This window comes from Phalacrocorax carbo, chromosome 15 (assembly GCF_963921805.1).
Source record: "Phalacrocorax carbo chromosome 15, bPhaCar2.1, whole genome shotgun sequence".
In the NCBI taxonomy this organism is placed as follows: domain Eukaryota; kingdom Metazoa; phylum Chordata; class Aves; order Suliformes; family Phalacrocoracidae; genus Phalacrocorax; species Phalacrocorax carbo.
Window position 1 is genome coordinate 14,007,265 of NC_087527.1, and position 18,397 is coordinate 14,025,661.

The 18,397-nt window shown below is 45.6% G+C and overlaps 1 protein-coding gene across 2 annotated transcripts in view; it reads right to left on the reverse strand.

Annotated features, from left to right (window-relative positions):
- Window positions 1-18,397, reverse strand: part of GALNT9 (polypeptide N-acetylgalactosaminyltransferase 9) — a 161,035-nt gene that overhangs the window by 82,412 nt on the left and 60,226 nt on the right. For both annotated transcript variants that reach the window (XM_064466496.1, XM_064466497.1), the window contains one exon: window positions 7,888-8,085. In XM_064466496.1, coding sequence (XP_064322566.1) covers window positions 7,888-8,085 — 198 coding nt within the window. The remainder of the gene's footprint in view (window positions 1-7,887; window positions 8,086-18,397) is intronic.

Below are 18,397 nucleotides of genomic sequence, written 5' to 3' on the forward strand. Positions count from 1 at the left end.
AGCACCCTCAGTGCTTGGACCTCTCCCACACCCCACAGTCCCTCTTTTGCGTGTGCAAGAAATTCCAGGACTTCTCTGTTTGGTGCTGTTATTTGTGAAGACTTTCTGTCAAATCAGCACCTAGTTAGAAGTGGTCTCAGCGCTCTATGAGAACCGTGCGTAGTCCTGGGTACTCCTGGCTGGACACATCCATCTTCTCCCAATACGTATACTTATACACCAGGATCTTTGCAAGATGGATGGCATTTATAAATTCAAGGTATTTGGTAAAATGCACCTTCCTGCCTATATTTCCAAGAGCCACACCTGAACACAGACTTGCCTGAAAAGGCTGAGAGCTCTCCTGTGTGCAGGACAGGATGTACCCAATACATATATCACTCTGTCACATCCTGTATCACTGAAAACTGTATTTTAGGCTATCATACATTATAACCTAAGGAATCAATTTGGTCTAGAAACTGAAATAAAAGAAGGACATAACCAAGGAAAGGGAATTCAGTAGCTCTGAAATGAAATAAGACTTTGCGGGAATATTTAGGTATTCCTTAAGAGTTAACCATAATAAAAAAAGGAAGGAGGTGGAGGGAAGAAACACACACGACTTTCTTAATTTTCCTTTTTATGTATTTAAAGCTAAACACAGGCTTCACTGGATGAAGGCTAGAGCATCACTGCTTTGCAAAACTGAGCTGCTAGTTTGGGCTTAGACTCATTCTCTTTCCAGCTCCCCTCCCCAAAATCCTCTGGAGGCAGCTCCTTACAGCGGTAGGATGCTCCCATAAGGATATTTCTCCTTCCTTCCTAACGCGGAACGGTAGCGCTAGGCTTTGCAGACTGCTCTCAGGTGCTGGGAGCTCGCTCGCTCTCAGAGATGGATTTCTGCAGCTGTCGGCTCTGTCCATTAAAACACTGACTTGTTAATTGAATGGGGGTGGGAAATACATTTTAGCTGCAACCACATAACCATCACTCACAGACAAATGCCACTGAGGACTGCCTTTGCACCTCCCTCTCTCTCTTCTGGGTTTTATTTCGTCTCATTAGATATATTCAGACAGAGACTCCACAAGCTTTCATGGCTTATTCAGTAAAAAAAGTGTTTTCAGGAAAGAGCAACAATAGCAGTGCCATGGCGGAAGGAACCACATCCCGGTTTTCAGAGAAGCCGGCCAAGAGTTGCCACTGTGAATGCCTTTCTCTACCCGAGTCTGGCCGCCTGCAGGCACCGCTCTGCTGCGCAGCGTCACGGCCGCAGCCCCAGAGGCTGAGCTCGGAGGCCCGCGGCTCTGCCCTGGCCGCACCCTGGCACGGCGGAGGAACTTGCCTACGATGCACAATGTTCAATTTTCTGCACGCTGCACGTTCAACACTTCCATCAAGTTCAACCAGAGTTTGGGGCATTCAGCCTTCATCAAGCCCAGGCCCGTTACTTCCCCGTGCATTGACTGAGCCAACTGTAAACTAAGCGTAATGCGATTCACAGCCCGGTGAGCTGGTAGCAGTGCTGCGAGCCGGGGACCCCGACTCTATTCCCAGCTCTGTCAGTCTACTGGTCTTCAGTGAGCCACCTCCCTCTGCCTCTGTTTCCCCACCTGTGAAGAACACATAAAATAATACCGGCTAAAAGCCTGGGAACTGCTCCATCAGCTTGAAAGCCTAAGATTCACTCCTAGCAGTGCTTTAAGCGTATAGTTGGATAATTTTATACTGGATTACAGCGTTACTTTGACATATTGCAAATACTTAAAAAAAAGTATTGTCCCCCAAAAAGCATGAGCCTCTCACTTGGCTGCCATCACCGGGTTTTTCCAGTACCTGAAAAACTCCAGTATATCTACCACCTGCAGGACAGTGCAGCAAAGACTTCCTCTGAAAGTCAGAAGTGGGTATATGAGCAAAGAAACCTGTGTTAGCACGTCTTAAACACTGCTCACTAGTCGAGGGCCAGCAAATGAGAAGGTGCACGCCCTTGGCACTTCACGGCTTCCGAGTAGAACATATTAGCCTAAACCACACCTGCTTTATATAAAAGGACCTTTTTCCTTAAGCCACGTACTTTCTAGTAAAACAGTGACATTTTTAAAAGGAAGATATCACAAAATAGCCGTTAGAGGTGTACTATTTCTTACCAACGCCTCAAAGGTGTTGGGAAACTTAATTGATCTGTGCAATATTATTTGAGACAAGTGAGGACGTTATAAGCATTAATTATAATCAACGGCAGCACTGAAAGGATAACGTGGGAAACACAGCAAAACTTTTTTTGTAGCTAAAACCTTAAAACTCAGCATAGAGTAGCATTGATTCTGCACAGGAGAGAGATACAGCATAGTCACTTCGTGGAAATTACCTGATGGCATGGCTGTAGCCAGGGGGATGTGAGAGAGGCATTACTCTGGGTAATACCCTGCGGGAAGGGAGGAAGCTGAGAGAGCAACACTTCACGGTGGCAACGCTCCCTCTCCCCCCGCCGGCTGTGCAGCAGGTACAGGGCGGGAGGCTACAAGGGAGGAGAGGCATGGTATGGAAGAGGGCGGTGCCTGCCATGGGATGGGGTACCAGCACCAGAGGACACGGTGGCCAGAAATGAAAGCCACTAGGTTTCAGTCACGGCTCTTTGGTTTTAGCGAGATCCCCGGGAGCGAGGCTCTGCCGGCAAAACTCCAGCAGGCGCCAACACCCACTTCTCCAGCCAGGTGCGTCCCCCTCCTTCCCTTTACAGAGAACTGAAGGATGTTGCCTGGGGGCTTCATCAAGAACAAGTGAAGGAGAAAGGGATGAGAACCAGAGTGACGTACTGCATGTGATATGGTAAGTCTTCCTGCCCTTACACACCTTTCTCCCCCTGCCTTAAGGTCAGCACACATGCACGCAGGTCACATTTGAATCAGTTTTCAGAGCATACAACAAGTCCAATTTCCAGGACAACTGGCCTACGAACACTCATGCAAATAAATAGATACAAAAGTAAATATAAATATAAATAAATATATAAACATCAACCTATATATACAGGGGTGAGAGAGAGAGAAAGAGATTCACATGACTCATCAGACACCATATCTTTGAGTTTTCCACCTTTCCTGGCAGAATGTGTCTTTGATTGAGGTTCCTAAGCAGCACCTCACCCCTGGCCTGACAGATGAGTGGGGGAACCTGCGTGATACCTGCATAAGAATTTACTTTTTCTTACAACTCCTGTCTTCTGCAAGAAAGAGCCACACCAGGCTGTGAGAACTGAGCTCAAGGACAGATTTGCTGCTCAGGAGCTACAGGAAAATACTGACAAGCTTAAGGATGGGAAGATTTGTTAACCCCTTTGGAGAGCTATAGCACGTGAAACAAAGCAACCCAGCACGCTCGGCTAGGAAAGGCAGGGCAACAGGGATGTAGAGGAACTCTCTGGTCCCCCACAGAAGTATATTTTTTGGACAGGCAGGACACCCATCAGAATCTGGACAAATCAAAAAGAAACTGCTCTGTTTTAGGCTCCTGTGAACCAGCAACTGAAAAGATGGCCATAATCAACCAACACACAGTCACCAGTTGTTTTATTAGAAGACAGCATGGTTCATCCCGGATGACTGTACAGGTGAGCCCCTTCCTAAGCTCAGGATTTCCTCCCAGAGCAGGCAAGACCCAACACGGCTGCACCGCCGTCGCTGTGACGGAGCAGCACGGGGCCTGACTTGCACGTGAGATGGGCACAGGCACCCCTGGCTAAAGCAGGCAGCACCAACCACTTCACTGGGGACGTACCAGCCGCTAAGTTATATCCATGAGCGAGGCACACGTGCTTTCCGGAGCGGCTGATTCAGTGCGTGTATGTGCACATTCCCACTGGTACCAAGCTATGGCATATTGAAGCAGTGAGTGAGAACATATGCAACAATGAAATGCACCACTGCTGCTGGAGGAAGATAAAATGGAAAGCTGTGCAGCGCTTGGCCGAGTGAGGCTGACTAATGACTCTAATGTTAGTGGCTGCTGATCACGAAATCAAACGCAGAGCAGTCCATCATAATCACGGCAGGTGAGGGAAGGCGAGCCAGAGCCCAGGATACCGGAAACCTTCCTTGCTGTTCCAAAAACCAGTAGTATCTTCTGCATACAGAAAATATCCCAGCTTGTTTCAATGCATAGTCAAATCCGTTAGAAACCCTCTGAAATAGGATCCTTTGTTACACAGTTTGTTGCCAGATGATAAGGACGTCTTTGGGCAGTGTGTTCTCAGGAACACAAATGGAAAATGACGTGATGGACACAGCACGTCAAAATAACAATCCCTATTTAAATCTTCACGTTAGGGACATCTTACATCTCAAATGTCAAACATGCAAAATGGATTGCCTGCAGAAGCCGATTCAGGGAACATCAATTGTTCTCAATTTCAGAGTATTAACGTGGGGGGAAAAAAAAAAGAACTGACTTAAAACTGTATCAGAAATCTTTACAGAATCTGAGGCTTTGTTCTTGCTATTTCTTTACCTTTGTTCGTACTTCAAGGCCACGTCTCCTTTGTCATTTGGAGCACAACAGCTGATCTGACATTTTATGGTGCGCACTTGCCATGACTGCCTACGCGGTGCCCCGCTGACTTGAGGGGCAGTTCCTGCTCCTTCCCAGCAAGGCTCTGGGTAGGATCACACCACTGTTAGTGTTCAAGAAAGCAGAGGGTCAGGCTTCAAACAGAAAACTTCTGAGAAAAGAAGCAAGCCCATCTGTCGTGTAATCCCAGAAGAAAACAAGAATTGGCCTCTAGTTTCTAAACGTCTCACCCAATTCTTGCAGATGGATGGTATTTATTCATACAATGCAAACATCAGAAATGCCAGGGCTCTGATCCTCACTGATACCAGGGCACGCATTTTTTAACGCTGAAAATCTTCAGTCCCTTTGGAGATCTGGGAGGAAGTACTCAGCTACACCGACCGCAAAACCAGTTGTGGGGTTATTAGTTATTAGCCTTTTCTTTTATGAAATGCACAGAGACACAAAAAACAAATCCACTGTGTGCTGAAGACAGTGTCAAAGGAAGCCTTAAGAGGGACAGTGTCAGCAAGGACTAAACGAATTTGCAGTTTTCGTGCTGATGGACAGGCCTGCAAACTTATGAATGCACTGAACGTGGCTCCAAGCACCATCAACGTGCACCAGTTCGCATGCCTTGCAAACTGGATTGAAACAGAAATCATGGTTGCAGTACCTGGTTGGGAAAGCTGATTATGAAACCAAAATCTGCCCCAAACCATCAGAAATCTGTGAAAAAGTTAGCTCATTGGGCTGAATTCCCCTTCCTTTTGAAAATATACCCCGGATTTTCTACAGCTACCAAGTTCCCACCACGGGCGCTTTCAAATCTCAATTCCCAGTACAGATTTCCTGATGCTTGTCATAAATAACACTTGCATTTTCACTCTTTCCATTACCATAATTACGCTGGCATGTCAGTTAAAGCCACACAATTGCACTGTATTTCTATAGGCAGGCATAACACAACAGCACAGCCAAACGCTTCAGCAAATCCTTCCAGGTCCTGCTGCTTGGGAGGCCCATCAGGAACCCACGCAGTGGGGCTGTAAAGTGGATGCTCCGCTCCCCTAGATCACTGCCCTCAATGCGCGTGTTCCCAGGGAGACAGGCAAGTGTTCATGGTTCAACGTTAATGTCTCTGCATTTTAGGGCATGTAATTCATAATTTTTGGGAGAGATACTTATACAGTCACAACGCCTCAGTGCTCCGGGTATTTGTCAGCCAGGGTTGGGCGCTCTCCTCCTCGCGCTGCCTGTCTCGGCTGTCTCTGGGCAGTTTATGCACTGTTGAAATGGAGGGTTTCTTTGCTCAGGTTCAGAATAAAATCGCTGCTCTCAGGAGCCAGCTACTTGCGTGCGTCAGGTTTCAACACTACTCAGTGCTTCGGTTCGGACCTTATTCACTTCTGTATCAGTCTAACTCAGTGCCAGTATAACCCCGGCAAGAGCTCGAACGTAAACCCGAGGAAAGCGCATGATAAAGCAGGCCCTGTATTGCTGAAAAAAACCCCTTATCCCAGCATTTCAGGGATGAGATTCCTTCTTCTCTATTAAAAGGAGCTGTAGTTGAATTTTCAGAAGTTTTGCAGATGCAGCTTCCGTACTTTAGGGAATGCATGAGCTGCAACCACTGAAATTCATGTCTAAGGAACTTGCTGAGGTTTAACCCCTTAGTTCAGTCTTATCTGATAGATGATCATTTTCTCCAGAACAGAAGATGGTCAAATACTAGAACAACTCATGTGAAAATTAATACAGCATTTTCACATATAAACTGGAAGTAATGAAGTGTGCAAAACCTTTCAGGAATAAAAGACTGAAACCCTGATTTCAGGAATGAAAGCTTTGGCCGATTAATTTTCTTTTGTCAATAAACTATTTCTCAGGGCTGAGTGAAATAGTTATAAAGCACCTGCACTTTTAAAACAATGTGAGGAGAGCAGGGCATGTTATCCAGGAAAACTGATTTCCTAAGTAATTACTTTCCTGCTTATTGAGGTTTCAAGCTGAGCAAAGGGTCAGTGATGAAGGACTGCGCTGTCTTGTGGTAAATAAGGTTAATGTTACTGTATAGCTCTGCTCTGTAGTCACAGGGCATGAGAATGAACCTAAGAGCAACTTGCAACACTTGTTGAAATATGGATTGAAATATTACCCTCTGCACAAGGGACAGGTCCTGCGGGATGGCCCCGTCCAACCAATCTCTTAGAAATGTGAACAGTTCGTCTGCGTCCCTTCACATCCAAAAGACCACCTGGATCCTTTCAGTTGGGCACATGGTTTGCAGTGCTTGGATGGACTTGTCAGGACCTGACAGCTCAAGCTCTACGCTGGAAGGGAAGTACATCAGCTTCTCTGCCAGAGCCACACAGGGTCCATGCGATAGAGCTTCTGCTTACTCCAGGATCATCCAATATACATCAAAATAAAGGTGACTCTAAGGTGGTAATTTATGTCCTTTCTAAGAAATCTCAAAAAAAGGGCAGAGCGACCTAAAGCGCATACTTGGGCTTCATATTTTTTTAGCATTTATTTCAGCAGTTGCTAACAACAGTACCCTTCACCCAGCGCAGTACATCGTAGAGGAGCTGTTACACAAGCATCTGTGCCGGAGATGACGAGCTAGAAGAGATGAATTTCCAAATGAAGGGGAAAGAAAACCCCTTCCTTATCAGTCCCTGTTTCCCCACTGTAACAGTTGTTAAAAACACTCACAATTCCTGAAACAGTATTTCCTTAGAAAATTCCATTTTTGTACGGTAAAACGTTCCCCTATAGAGAAAAACAGAATGACACTCTATGTGGTCCAGTTTAATTTTAAAATTCATTCAGTAGGAAAACTCAGAACATGACCAAAGCTCTCCAGAAAAAGAGCAACTCTCCAAGAAGGCAAGGCTAACACATCTCCTAGTGCTGCTGGGAAGCTCTGGTTTGGGCTGACGGCCACGAGTGCTGCCTACAGACCAAAAGTGAAGCCAGCCTCTTTGTAGTCACGTACAAAATACCTCCCTTTCTCATACATGCTATGGTTCACTGGCTTATTACTCATCCCACAGGCCACTGGAAATTAAAAGCATAGATGAAAGAGATCCTGCTATCCTACTACGGGCCGCAAGGCGAACTTGAACCACACATTCGCAACTAGAGCACGTGCACGCGTACGTACGCTGTGGCGCAGCTCTGAGATGCGACACACGCATCCCTAGCCTTGCAGAGCCACCTGCTTTCTTCAGTTTCATTTTGCTGTCCCTGGACAAAGCCTATAGCCCTGCTTCGCTTAAATTCCCCCTCGGCAGACAGCTCAGATGGAAGCATTGCTAGTACCAAAATGACAGTACGTGGGAGATTTACCTGATGGGAGCTGACTCATCCCCTTTATCGAGCCACTCCTGCGGTGGGATTATGTACATGCACCAGAGGCCCCAGTTGTAGCCGTGGGCTGCATTGGCATATTGCTGCACTTCAAAAGTGTTGTACTTGATATTGTCGATTGCCGGTAAGATGATCCGCTTTCGATCTTCTTTGATCCGGGTAAGCGCAGGTTCCACCCTGAGAACAATAAAAACAGCAAAATGTTTTACAGCCGCCCAGTAATCCCAGGTCCTGCTTTGCAGTCTGATAACACCAGGTTCTCTCATACCGAGAGCAATAACCCAGCGAGACGGCAGCCCGTAGCACGGCGCGGCGGGGGCGAGTACAGATCACTGCCACACGCCGAAGAGGCTGGAGCTTGGCGTGGGATCCTTCACATAGCAGCAACACATGAATTACTACCATTATGAAGATGTACCAGAGTTTAACAAAACAAAATTGTACCAAACGTTTATTCTGAGGCCTGGAGACTATTCGTTCTGCAACGGACAAGCGTTGAGAAGCACTATCGCCAAGAGTAACTAAACGGTCTCCTAACGGCTACCCCACCAGGATGCCTGGTAGCGATTAAATACCTGCTCTTGCTGGCAAGGCCTGAAGAACAAAACGCACCAGGGACTGAATGAACCTGAAGGTTTCTCAAAGGTTTTAATCTTGTTTCCTAAGGACTGACCCCGTCGGATCTAGTTTGAATGACAAGCACGGCTGCGTTATGCCTTCTAAAAATCTCTTTGGTGATGAGAAGATTTCAATTGCCAGATGGTGCAAAAGCAGCGAACTGCAGGAAATGTGCCATCATTTCAAAAGGCTTTAAAACATCAATGTGCTTTCAACGGGAGCTGCATCCCAAAGTGTTTGAGGAAAGTAAAAAGCTTCAAACGTTCGTGTCTGACCAAGGTAGTCTGAAGTTGCTATGAATTTATAAACTGATCCAAAGAGGTAGCAGACTTGCATACGGGTGGAAAGCACTTCTCAAAGCAGTATTAGAAACAGCCACCCGTTTGCTCCTTTGTAACCATGTTTCGCCTTGGTATAAGCTTTGAAGATTTTGCAGAGCTCTCGCATATATCTTTAAAGGAATGGTGGTTTGCTGCGATTCTCAGAGGTAGTAGGAACTGAACACTGATCTTTTCTTGTTTTTCTCTTGTTGTTGGTTAACAGTTGTTCCTTTGTGGTTTCAAGTTTGTTACATTTTGTTTGTTATCTTATATTTAGTTTGTTACCATGTATTTTCTTGTGTTGGCCAACAGGAAGGGACAAGTTATGAAATTAATTCAACCTCCATTTTCAATCTTCACTGCCTCAGTCTGAACTACCATAAATTTTCTCATCCTTTCTCTAAGAAGACAGCAATTTCTCTGTACTTGAATACGGCCAAAATATTTGTCTTTTATGTACACAGGCTCTGTATTGCTTACGCGAGGTTGTGTACCGCTTGCTTCCTCTCCTTTTTACCCCTCCCACATCAGTAAAAAGACACACAGATTTAGTGAAACCCTTGACTATTGATGAAGAGCTACTTACTGCAAATAAACCACCACAAACCAATGTAAAATAAGAGCATAACTGACAGAAAGACAAGGTGTCACAGCGTTTCATTTGGAGAGGAGGCAAAGAGAGTTAAACTAGTTTTATTTGGATTCCTCTAGAAAAAAAAATGGCATTTGAATTTATCAGCTGGATGCCAATAACAAAGAGCATGGAAGTTATAATAAAAAGGATGATCACCAGCGTGGTGGGAAGAGAAGAACAACATTGCAGTTTGCAGAAATTCCCCTTGGCCAGGAAGGTTATGAAAGAGAGGTTCATCTCGTATGCAATGTGTATTGTTTTGTTATTCTTTTCAATTTATTCTGGGAATAAATCAATGTATCCCTCATGACTGGAATGGCCTGAGGTCTCTCTTACTACTGCCTGCCACCAGCAATTTTTGGTACAGCACTTCTATTGTCAAAGCCCAGCCCTGCAAGGGACTAAAGACCTCCATGGAAGCATGAAAGTGCATCAGCCCAGAGGAGGTACGGTGCTTTCAGCTCAGGTTGTTAAGTACCTTTTTGGCTTTTAAATATTTCCTGAGTTAGAAGGATCACATGTTACTCCTTTTCCCCCCTTTTTTTTTGCACGGCGTTTAAAGAACTGCACCCCATACTCAAAGGAGATTATTTTTTCTTCTTTGGGAGAGACAAGAAACAACTGAGAGAGGTGCAGGACACTACAGTGCGTGACTCAGAATGCCAATTCTTATGGCCTGTAGGCCACAGTCATGCACCCACATAAAGAACCAATGTGACCTACCAAATCAGGATAAGCCACTTCTGTTATTAAAATGGGATTATATTTATGAAATCTCATAAAGCTGTTTTAAAAAACAGTGGGTGGGTGGCAGAAAACCTCTTGCAACTCCATAAAGCAGGGAAGAATGCAGAAAAGATGAATCTGCTTTGCTCTTTCCATAATGTTATCTCTGCTTATCAGCCTAGAGACAGCAGAGGAAAATACAGCAGAACAACGGAGATTTCAGCCCAAGACCCCTCTCCCACCATGAATCAGGTGCCTCCATGCATGGCTGTGGTAACCCAGGTGCGTAATGTCAGCAGGAGGCTCTCCCACTTCCTTCTGGCCTCTGAAACAGTATACCAAACAACACGTATAGATGTCACTAATGACAGGCCATTAATTGTTTAACTAGAAGAATCCTCCTTTTCACAGAACCCCAGACTGGCAGGGCTTAGAAGTGGCCTCTGGAGCTCACCCCGTCCCACCCCTGCTGGAGCAGGCACCCCCAGAGCAGGGGCACAGGGCCGCGTCCAGGCGGGGGGTGAATGTCTCCAGGGAAGGGACCCCACAGCCTCTCTGGGCAGCCTGTGCCCCTGCTCTGGCACCCGCACAGGGAAGGGGTTTGTCCTCATGTTCAGGGGGAACTTCCCGTGTTCCAGCTTGTGCCCGTGGCCCCTTGGCCTGGCGTTGGGCACCACTGAAAAGAGCCCGGCCCCATCCCCCTGACACCCGCCCTTCAGATATTTATAGGCACTGATGAGATCCCCCCTCAGCCTTCTCTTCTCCAGGCTGAACAAGCCCAGGTCTCTCAGCCTTTCCTCCCAAGGGAGATGCTCCAGCCCCTGATCCCCTTGGCAGCTCTGCGCTGGCCTTGCTCCAGCAGCTCCCTGCCCTTCTTGAGCTGGGGCGCCCAGAACTGGACGCAGCCCCCCAGATGTGGCCTCACCGGAGCAGAGCAGAGGGGGAGGAGAACCAACTCTGAGTTCCCCTGCAAAGCAAACACCCCTGTGGGAGGTGGCCCCCTCCTGAAGCCCTAGGGCATTGCTTCAAGAGATTTGGTGCAGTGGGGAAGTCACAGAGCAGGGGGATTACAACCTCCAGTGAGAGCTGGTGCACACCACAGGACACAGCCGCAGCCAGTGACTCCCAGAGCATGCACTGATTTATTACGTTCGGGTCTGATTTCCAGATCTGCCCTGCAAAGCAGGAGAACCGACCGTGTGCCTTCTGAAGCAGAAATCTGTAAATAGGTTTCCTTTGTAAGAATTAAATTCTGTCATTCTTATTCACTACCATCTGATTCTGGAAACACATCTTTGACAGGCAAGGAAAGACTGGGAGGTTTTAAAACTATTTTTTTTTCTCTCTTAGTTAGAGTTCTTTGGTCACCAAATCCTTAAATCCTCAATTATTGGGATGTTTATGTTGGTACAAAGCAAGACCTTTTAACCATCATACTTAAAATTATCCTGAAGTTTCCATGTTCCGTCTACAATTCCTCCTTGTGTGCTCATTTTGCAAGTACTTTACTTTGAAGGGTAGATTGAGATCGTGTAATGAAAAAGCTGAAAGAGATAAGGAATTCTTCTCCCTTAGTGTCAGATGTCTGCAATAGACCCCCCACATCCAAGGTAATTGCCTCAAACTTTCATTCTCAGCAGAGAGAGGCAGAGGCTGGCACTTTTATAGTATGATGCTTCTCGTAATAATGTAGACACTGGAAATAGGTGAGATTAATAATGTTCCAGAGGAGCCTGTTTTGAATATAAAGGGAATTTAGCCTGCTACTTTGCAAGACAGCTTAAAATTGGACTGTTGAAGCATATCCCCAATAATGGTTAGAGAAAGAATATGAAGAAAATATTTAACAATCACTCTGATTTTCAGCCCTCCATATTTGCGATTGTGTTCATCTGATCCTTGTGCCTTGGAAAAGCTAATCTGTGTCCTCATTTTCTTCATAACAAGAATAATCCATTCCCAGCTCTGGTGCTCCTGTCACGCCAGCCATCACCAAACTACTCCTGTCACTCTACAGTTGACTGAGTTCCCGTGTTTTTCCAGTTGTATGGCTTACATTCATTACCACCCGACTTGGTGCTTTGTGTCTGGATGGCACAAGGAAGGATCTCTGGAGTGTAATACAACAGTCGGATCAAAACACATGATGAAATGTCAATAATCTTGATCCATGCATTAAGTTGAAATCTCAGATTTTGAACTTTCACAAAATCTGAGGCAGAAAGCTTTCCGTGTGACAGAAGTTCTGTTTCAGTCCCCTGCACTCAAGAAATGTAAATGTTGAAGATAAAGCTGCTCAGCAAGCGTTGATATCTCTACACTGAGGTGACAGACGAAGTAAAATGCCACGGCAAGGTTGTGGAGTGAATTGGTATGAAAGCTACTGCTGGAACTTCATTTTCTGAACCTCCTACCCCTGACAATGGAGGTGGCTTTCTTCCTGCCTGTATCCAGACGTGTGGAAATCACATCCCTGCAGGTGTTAGGAACAGGAAAGGTTCGGTATCTGGACAGACTGCACATTTATCTAACTTCCAGAATGTGCTCACAGCCACCAGCAAGAGAGCAGGCTCTGAGTCACAGGTGGAAAGAGAAAATCCAGTGCAGAGTTGTTCTCTGTTATTTAGCAAATCTCAGAAAGGAGAGCCTCTTAATTAAACACTCTACGCCTGTGAGATTTCACAGCTTGTCTTGCCCAGTTGGGGACAGCAGAAATAGCAACGGGGCATTCGGTCTCAGTGAGACCTACAGGCATGGTCAAATCCCAGGTTCTGCCAATGCCCCCTGCACCACCAGCGCTGCTTGCGCCCTATTTTTCTGCCTGCCAAGATCCCTAGGTAAAGGCCAATGAAGATGGACTATAAGCCTGAATAGGACTGGGTAATGGACTGTGTTTACATTGCTTATTTTAGGTAATCCATGAAATATGAGGGGGTTTTTATTGCTATTCATTGCTAGCAAAGTCCAGCCTTGGAGTAGCTCTGTTAGGCTCAATAGACTTACACAGTGTCTTTGTCTCTGTAAGCTGAGCTGCACATTCATCACATCCTTTGTCAGCTTTGCTGGTAATTCTGGCTTTGTCTAATTGCTTCGGTCTTTTGAAAGGATTATGATTAAATCTTTCCTAGTAATTTCTAATTTTTTTCCTAATTTTAAGCTGCTACATTATTATGTAGATTTACTCACCCTCTTTAGAGACACCAGTGTTCGTTCCCTGGGTTTTTTTTTTCCCCCTTTTCTTTTTTCCACTGTGCATCTGCAGAAGTCGGGTGCTCCTGGCAGCTCCCAGGACTAAATGGACAGAGTGGAAGAGGCTGCTGAAGTCTGAGTATGTTCAACGTGCTGTGCTGATGAGCTGCAATATGTTGTTTGAGTATTTCCTTTCCACATGGCCACTGCTGGCAGCGAGGCAGGACTCAGCCCTGCCTGATTAGGTGCATAAGCCAGATGTGAATTATGAGATTCATCTCTATTTTTCACAGATGCAAAAAAATTAGGTTCCTAGCTTGTATCTGAGTCCACGTACTTTATGGACACAGAGTAACAAGTTATTTACTGGAGCAAGAGGAAAAATTCTCCCAGGCCTATTCACAGAAGTGATGGATTTCAGTAAGCTAAATAAGCTTTAAAGGCAGCGTTTCACATCATCTAGTTCTTTTTCCACCTAATAAAAACAAAGCGGACAATTTAGGCTGGAATTTGAGTGACATAAGTAGTACCTCCCTTCCATCCTCTCTAAAAATATGTATTCCAGTGTCCTCCTCTCACTCTGAATAGATTGCTGGTGAATGGTTAAAGCCAGAAGAGAAAGGACAGTAAATTTAGTTCTCTTATAGACTCCACTAGGCTAAAGGGTATTTTTGTTTGGGTTTTATTTCTCTGAAGCAGTTCCAGAAATGCCGTAACACGCTGCAGAAGTCTCATTCCCAGTACTCAGCCCTGTGACCGGCAGCGCTTGGTTGAAACTCAGCAAAGCGTATCGTTGTCCCGTGACGTTGGTGGCCTTCCCACAGGCACCAGGATGTGCTGGGAGGAACACCTGCAGCACGTGCCTTGGTAAGTGCCTCCTCCTTAAAGACTCTCTTGGAGAATTTGTGGAAGGAATCTCTGATCAGGAGCAAATTCACAACAAAAGGAGGCGTCGATTTGTCAAAGGCTATTGAGCGTATCGCTAAACACAGCGCTTGTATGTTATGGATTTAATGCTTTTGCCTACCAGTGGGTCAACTTCTGGATTAACACTGGATTTTCAAAGGTGCTGAGCACCCACGATGACTTCAGTGGGAGCTCCAGCAATGCCAGTACTGTGGGCCTCAAAGAACAAGTGCTCCCAAGATAAACGTTAGAGTTACAAAGAGAGTTAGAAGGCAAAATTTAAACCAGAGTATAGAATAAGCCTGTAAGAATACTGAGAGAAAAGGCAGGGGTCATACTGTGATCACATGGGCTTCTCTAATCCCATTGTAAATCTATCTCTGAATGTGTATGTATTCTATATTTAATATGGACCAATTCAGAGCAGCTCAAACCCCATGGGAAACCACAGCAAACAACACTTGTATGCTGTCTTACATCCTTATCAGGTTGCCAGAGAGTTCGTGCCAGTGGGGAAGTCTGATTTTACACAGTGCTAAAAAGAACAGCTTCTTCCAGATAAAAAAAAAAACAGATAAAAACAAGCTAGTAATGAGCTCCTCAGCACACATGATTATATAATTCAGCTTTTTAAATATGTAAAAACACCTGCTGACTTCAAGCAGATTTTTAAAAAGGCACAACACAGGAATAAATGCAGGTTATCTCAGAGAAACATAAAATTGTTTAAGCTGGAAAAGACCTTCAAGATTATCAAGTCTGACCATTAACTGGGCACTGCCAAGCCCACCACAAAACCACGTCCCCAGGCACCACATCTACACGTCTTTTAAAAACACCCCCAGGGATGGTGACTCCCCCACCTCCCTGGGCAGCCCGTGCCAGTGCTTGACAACCCTTTCCATGAAGAAGTTTCCATAACCTCCAACCTAACCCTCCCCTGGCGCAGCCTGAGGCCGTTCCCTCTCGTCCTGTCCCTGGTGGCTTGGGAGCAGAGACCAGCCCCCCCCTCACTCCAGCCCCTCTCAGGCAGCTGCAGAGAGCGAGAAGGGCTCCCCTCAGCCCCCCCTTCTCCAGGCTAAACCCCCCCAGCCCCCCTCAGCCGCCCCCCAGCACACTTGTGCTCCAGACCCTGCCCCAGCCCCGCTGCCCTTCTCTGGACACGCTCCAGCCCCTCCAGGCCCTTCTTGTCCCGAGGGGCCCAAAACTGGACGCACGTGCAAGAGAAACCACCCAGGGCATGGCAGAGGCCGGATTCTCTGCTGTCCAACTCCTCTACCTCAATGGACTTCACACCCTCAGGGGTGCTCTGCTAACATGCACCACCTGAGGAGCAGACCCGGAACACTTTTCAGTTCACAATTAGAATGATTGTACTAGGCATTTGTCAATAACTCCCCCCTGCCCCCAAACGTCACTTTTTCTGAGTTTGTCCAAAAGTAAATCCTTTCTGAAATGGCAGGAGTTGCACTGGGGAACGTCTCTCTCAAATTCTGTCCTGTCCCAACTGGGTACCCAAATACCCTACTCTCTGGGTTCTTTTGAGATAAACATGTCTTTTTTTCCTCTCCACAATCACTAATCTGATTTTTACTGCAATTAAAAATGAAGACTAACATTAAAAAAATACAACTTTTTTTTTCCTTTTTCCCCCCCTTTCACAAATCAAAATTTCTTTCCTTTTTTTTTTCTTTTTTCTTGCAAGGACTTAAGGAAGAGCCTTCATGAGACATAAATGAAGGACAACATGGTCTCATCTGCTAGATTTTATGGCTCAGTGGGTTTAACACCGTATTTTACTCTGGCTGTACCACTGTCAGGTCCCATGAAGTAAAAACTTAACACAGAAATGTAAGAAAAAAACCCTGTGTAAACCGAAAGCGTATTTTGCATGTGTTTTTATACGCTATCTCACATCTCACTGACAAGACACGTTTACCAGACGCAGACAAGCAGATCTACTGACATACATAATTCTTCACTGAGGCCAACTGAAGAATATTTCATGCAGGATGACTTTCCTGTAAATAAGGGTTCAGAGAACTAAAAATAAAAATAAGTAAAATTTCATACTCCCTTCCCTGGTCTCTAAGAGGAGAGAGAAATTCCCCATCTGTTCTACCTGACATCTCTATCAGCATTCCTGTCTGCCCAGGGAGGTTTCAGACCTGCAGCCCCCAGCCAGAATGTAGCCAACGCACATAAACGCCTTCTGGAGAGTTAAGGATCAGCTCTTTGGCTGCCAAAGCTGAATAGCTCTTTTCTGCGCCACTGAAAAGCAATGAGGATGCTTCAGTGAACGCTCTAGGTTGTTTAGGTAGATGAATAGTTGAAGTTGCTTTTCTGGCATGGCCTCCGTACGTCAGCTGGCACTGTCCCATGAATCCGAAAGGCCCACATGGCTCGTGTTGCGCGCTTCCCTCTTCACTCACGTAATATTAGTTCACTTTTGCTATCTAAAACATATCTTCCATTAAGTCACCACATTGATACTAAGTGCTGGTAGAGGCTTTGGGTGAGAAAAAAACACCTCCCTTAATAAACACATGACCTTTCCTTTGCATTTGCATAAATCAAACTTCCCAGGTGAAACTCGGCATGGTACCAGGGATGCTGCAACGACCCATGTCCTGAGCAGGAGGGATAAGCGTGAACCCTCCGGAGGGGAGGGACTGGACGAGTGGATCACGAACATAAATTCACCCTCACCTTCAGCACTTCTCTCACTAGAATGAAGGAACCACCTGGACCTTGCCAGGTCCCCGAAGAGCCACCTGATCTTGAACAGGGGAGATGGGGAGTTTACCTGCCGGTAGGGTTTGGCTTCCAATATATTGCATGAAAATATTCATGAGGGAACTTTCAGGGGAAGCCCTACAAAAGCATAACCACGGCTCTGTTACAGAGTACTTGGGATAACCAAAGCCAGAAGAGGGCTAGGAGGAAATCAACTTCCTTTATCCTTTACGCACTTTCTCGAGAATCCATTGCTTATGGCCACTATAGCAAATTGCACTATATATTACAGTATAAAATAGCATCTGCAAAGTATTATCCATAGACCTGGGGATCTTGATCTTTAGCTCTTCTTCTTAGTTGATTAAAATGCCAGTTTTCTGTATTTTTAAAACACTGCCAACCTCAGGGATAATCCATAATGACGGGCTGTGTGTGGCACAGTCTGATGGATACTTGGCTTATATTTCAGGTCCTCTTTCTCATGTCAGGCTCTCTCTGTCTCTCTGGTATATTGAAATATTTTGATGAAATCCTCTTATTCCACTGCTTCCTTATTGATACTCCCTCTTTGTCTGGCAAAATTTTAATTACTACTGTACTGCATAACTCCATTCAGTGATTCGATAGTACCTCTGGGGAGCGAAAGCAATTCCTAAGACAGAAAGCAAGTATAGCACTCTACCATTATGTCTCATTTTATGGCTCCTAGCACCCTCTTTACAGCTGCTAATATGTTTTGGTCCCTGTATTCCCCTTACTGATTTCTGTTCTCCTTCACTCAATGCCTCCTTTTTCTCACCCAGAGAATTTACACCCCACCTCTGGTATCTCTCTCTCCTGCTCCCAGTTATAATGCAGTGAATTTCTCTCCTTGCCATGTTTATTCTCTCCCATCTCCCAGAGGCAGGAGTCTGTATAATGCTCCACATCTTCTGCAACACAATTAGCAGCCAGGATGCAACGGCCCGTACTCGGTGTTACCGCGTGTCGCTTGATGCGCGGTGGGTGGATCTAATATGAAAGTCGGAGCAGGAATGCTGAAAACTTCAGAGGACTGAAGGGGAAACACAGGCCTAAATATACCCTCAGAGGGGAACGTACAGGAGCTTTTCATACCTACTGGTTCTACTGGGTTGCTGGCTCTAGATGCTGACTTCTATTGACATTAAATAACCATTAAGGACAGACAAAGTTCTTCCGCAGGACAGATAGAATTTTGCATATGAACTGTGCACATAGATTATAATGTAATTTTAATTTAAAATTCCATTTGAGAATTAATAGTCTTGGCCTCCTGTTCAGCTAGTCCCCTCCATTTCTGCTCGCACAGCAGCAGTATTGGCTTACACGATCAAAA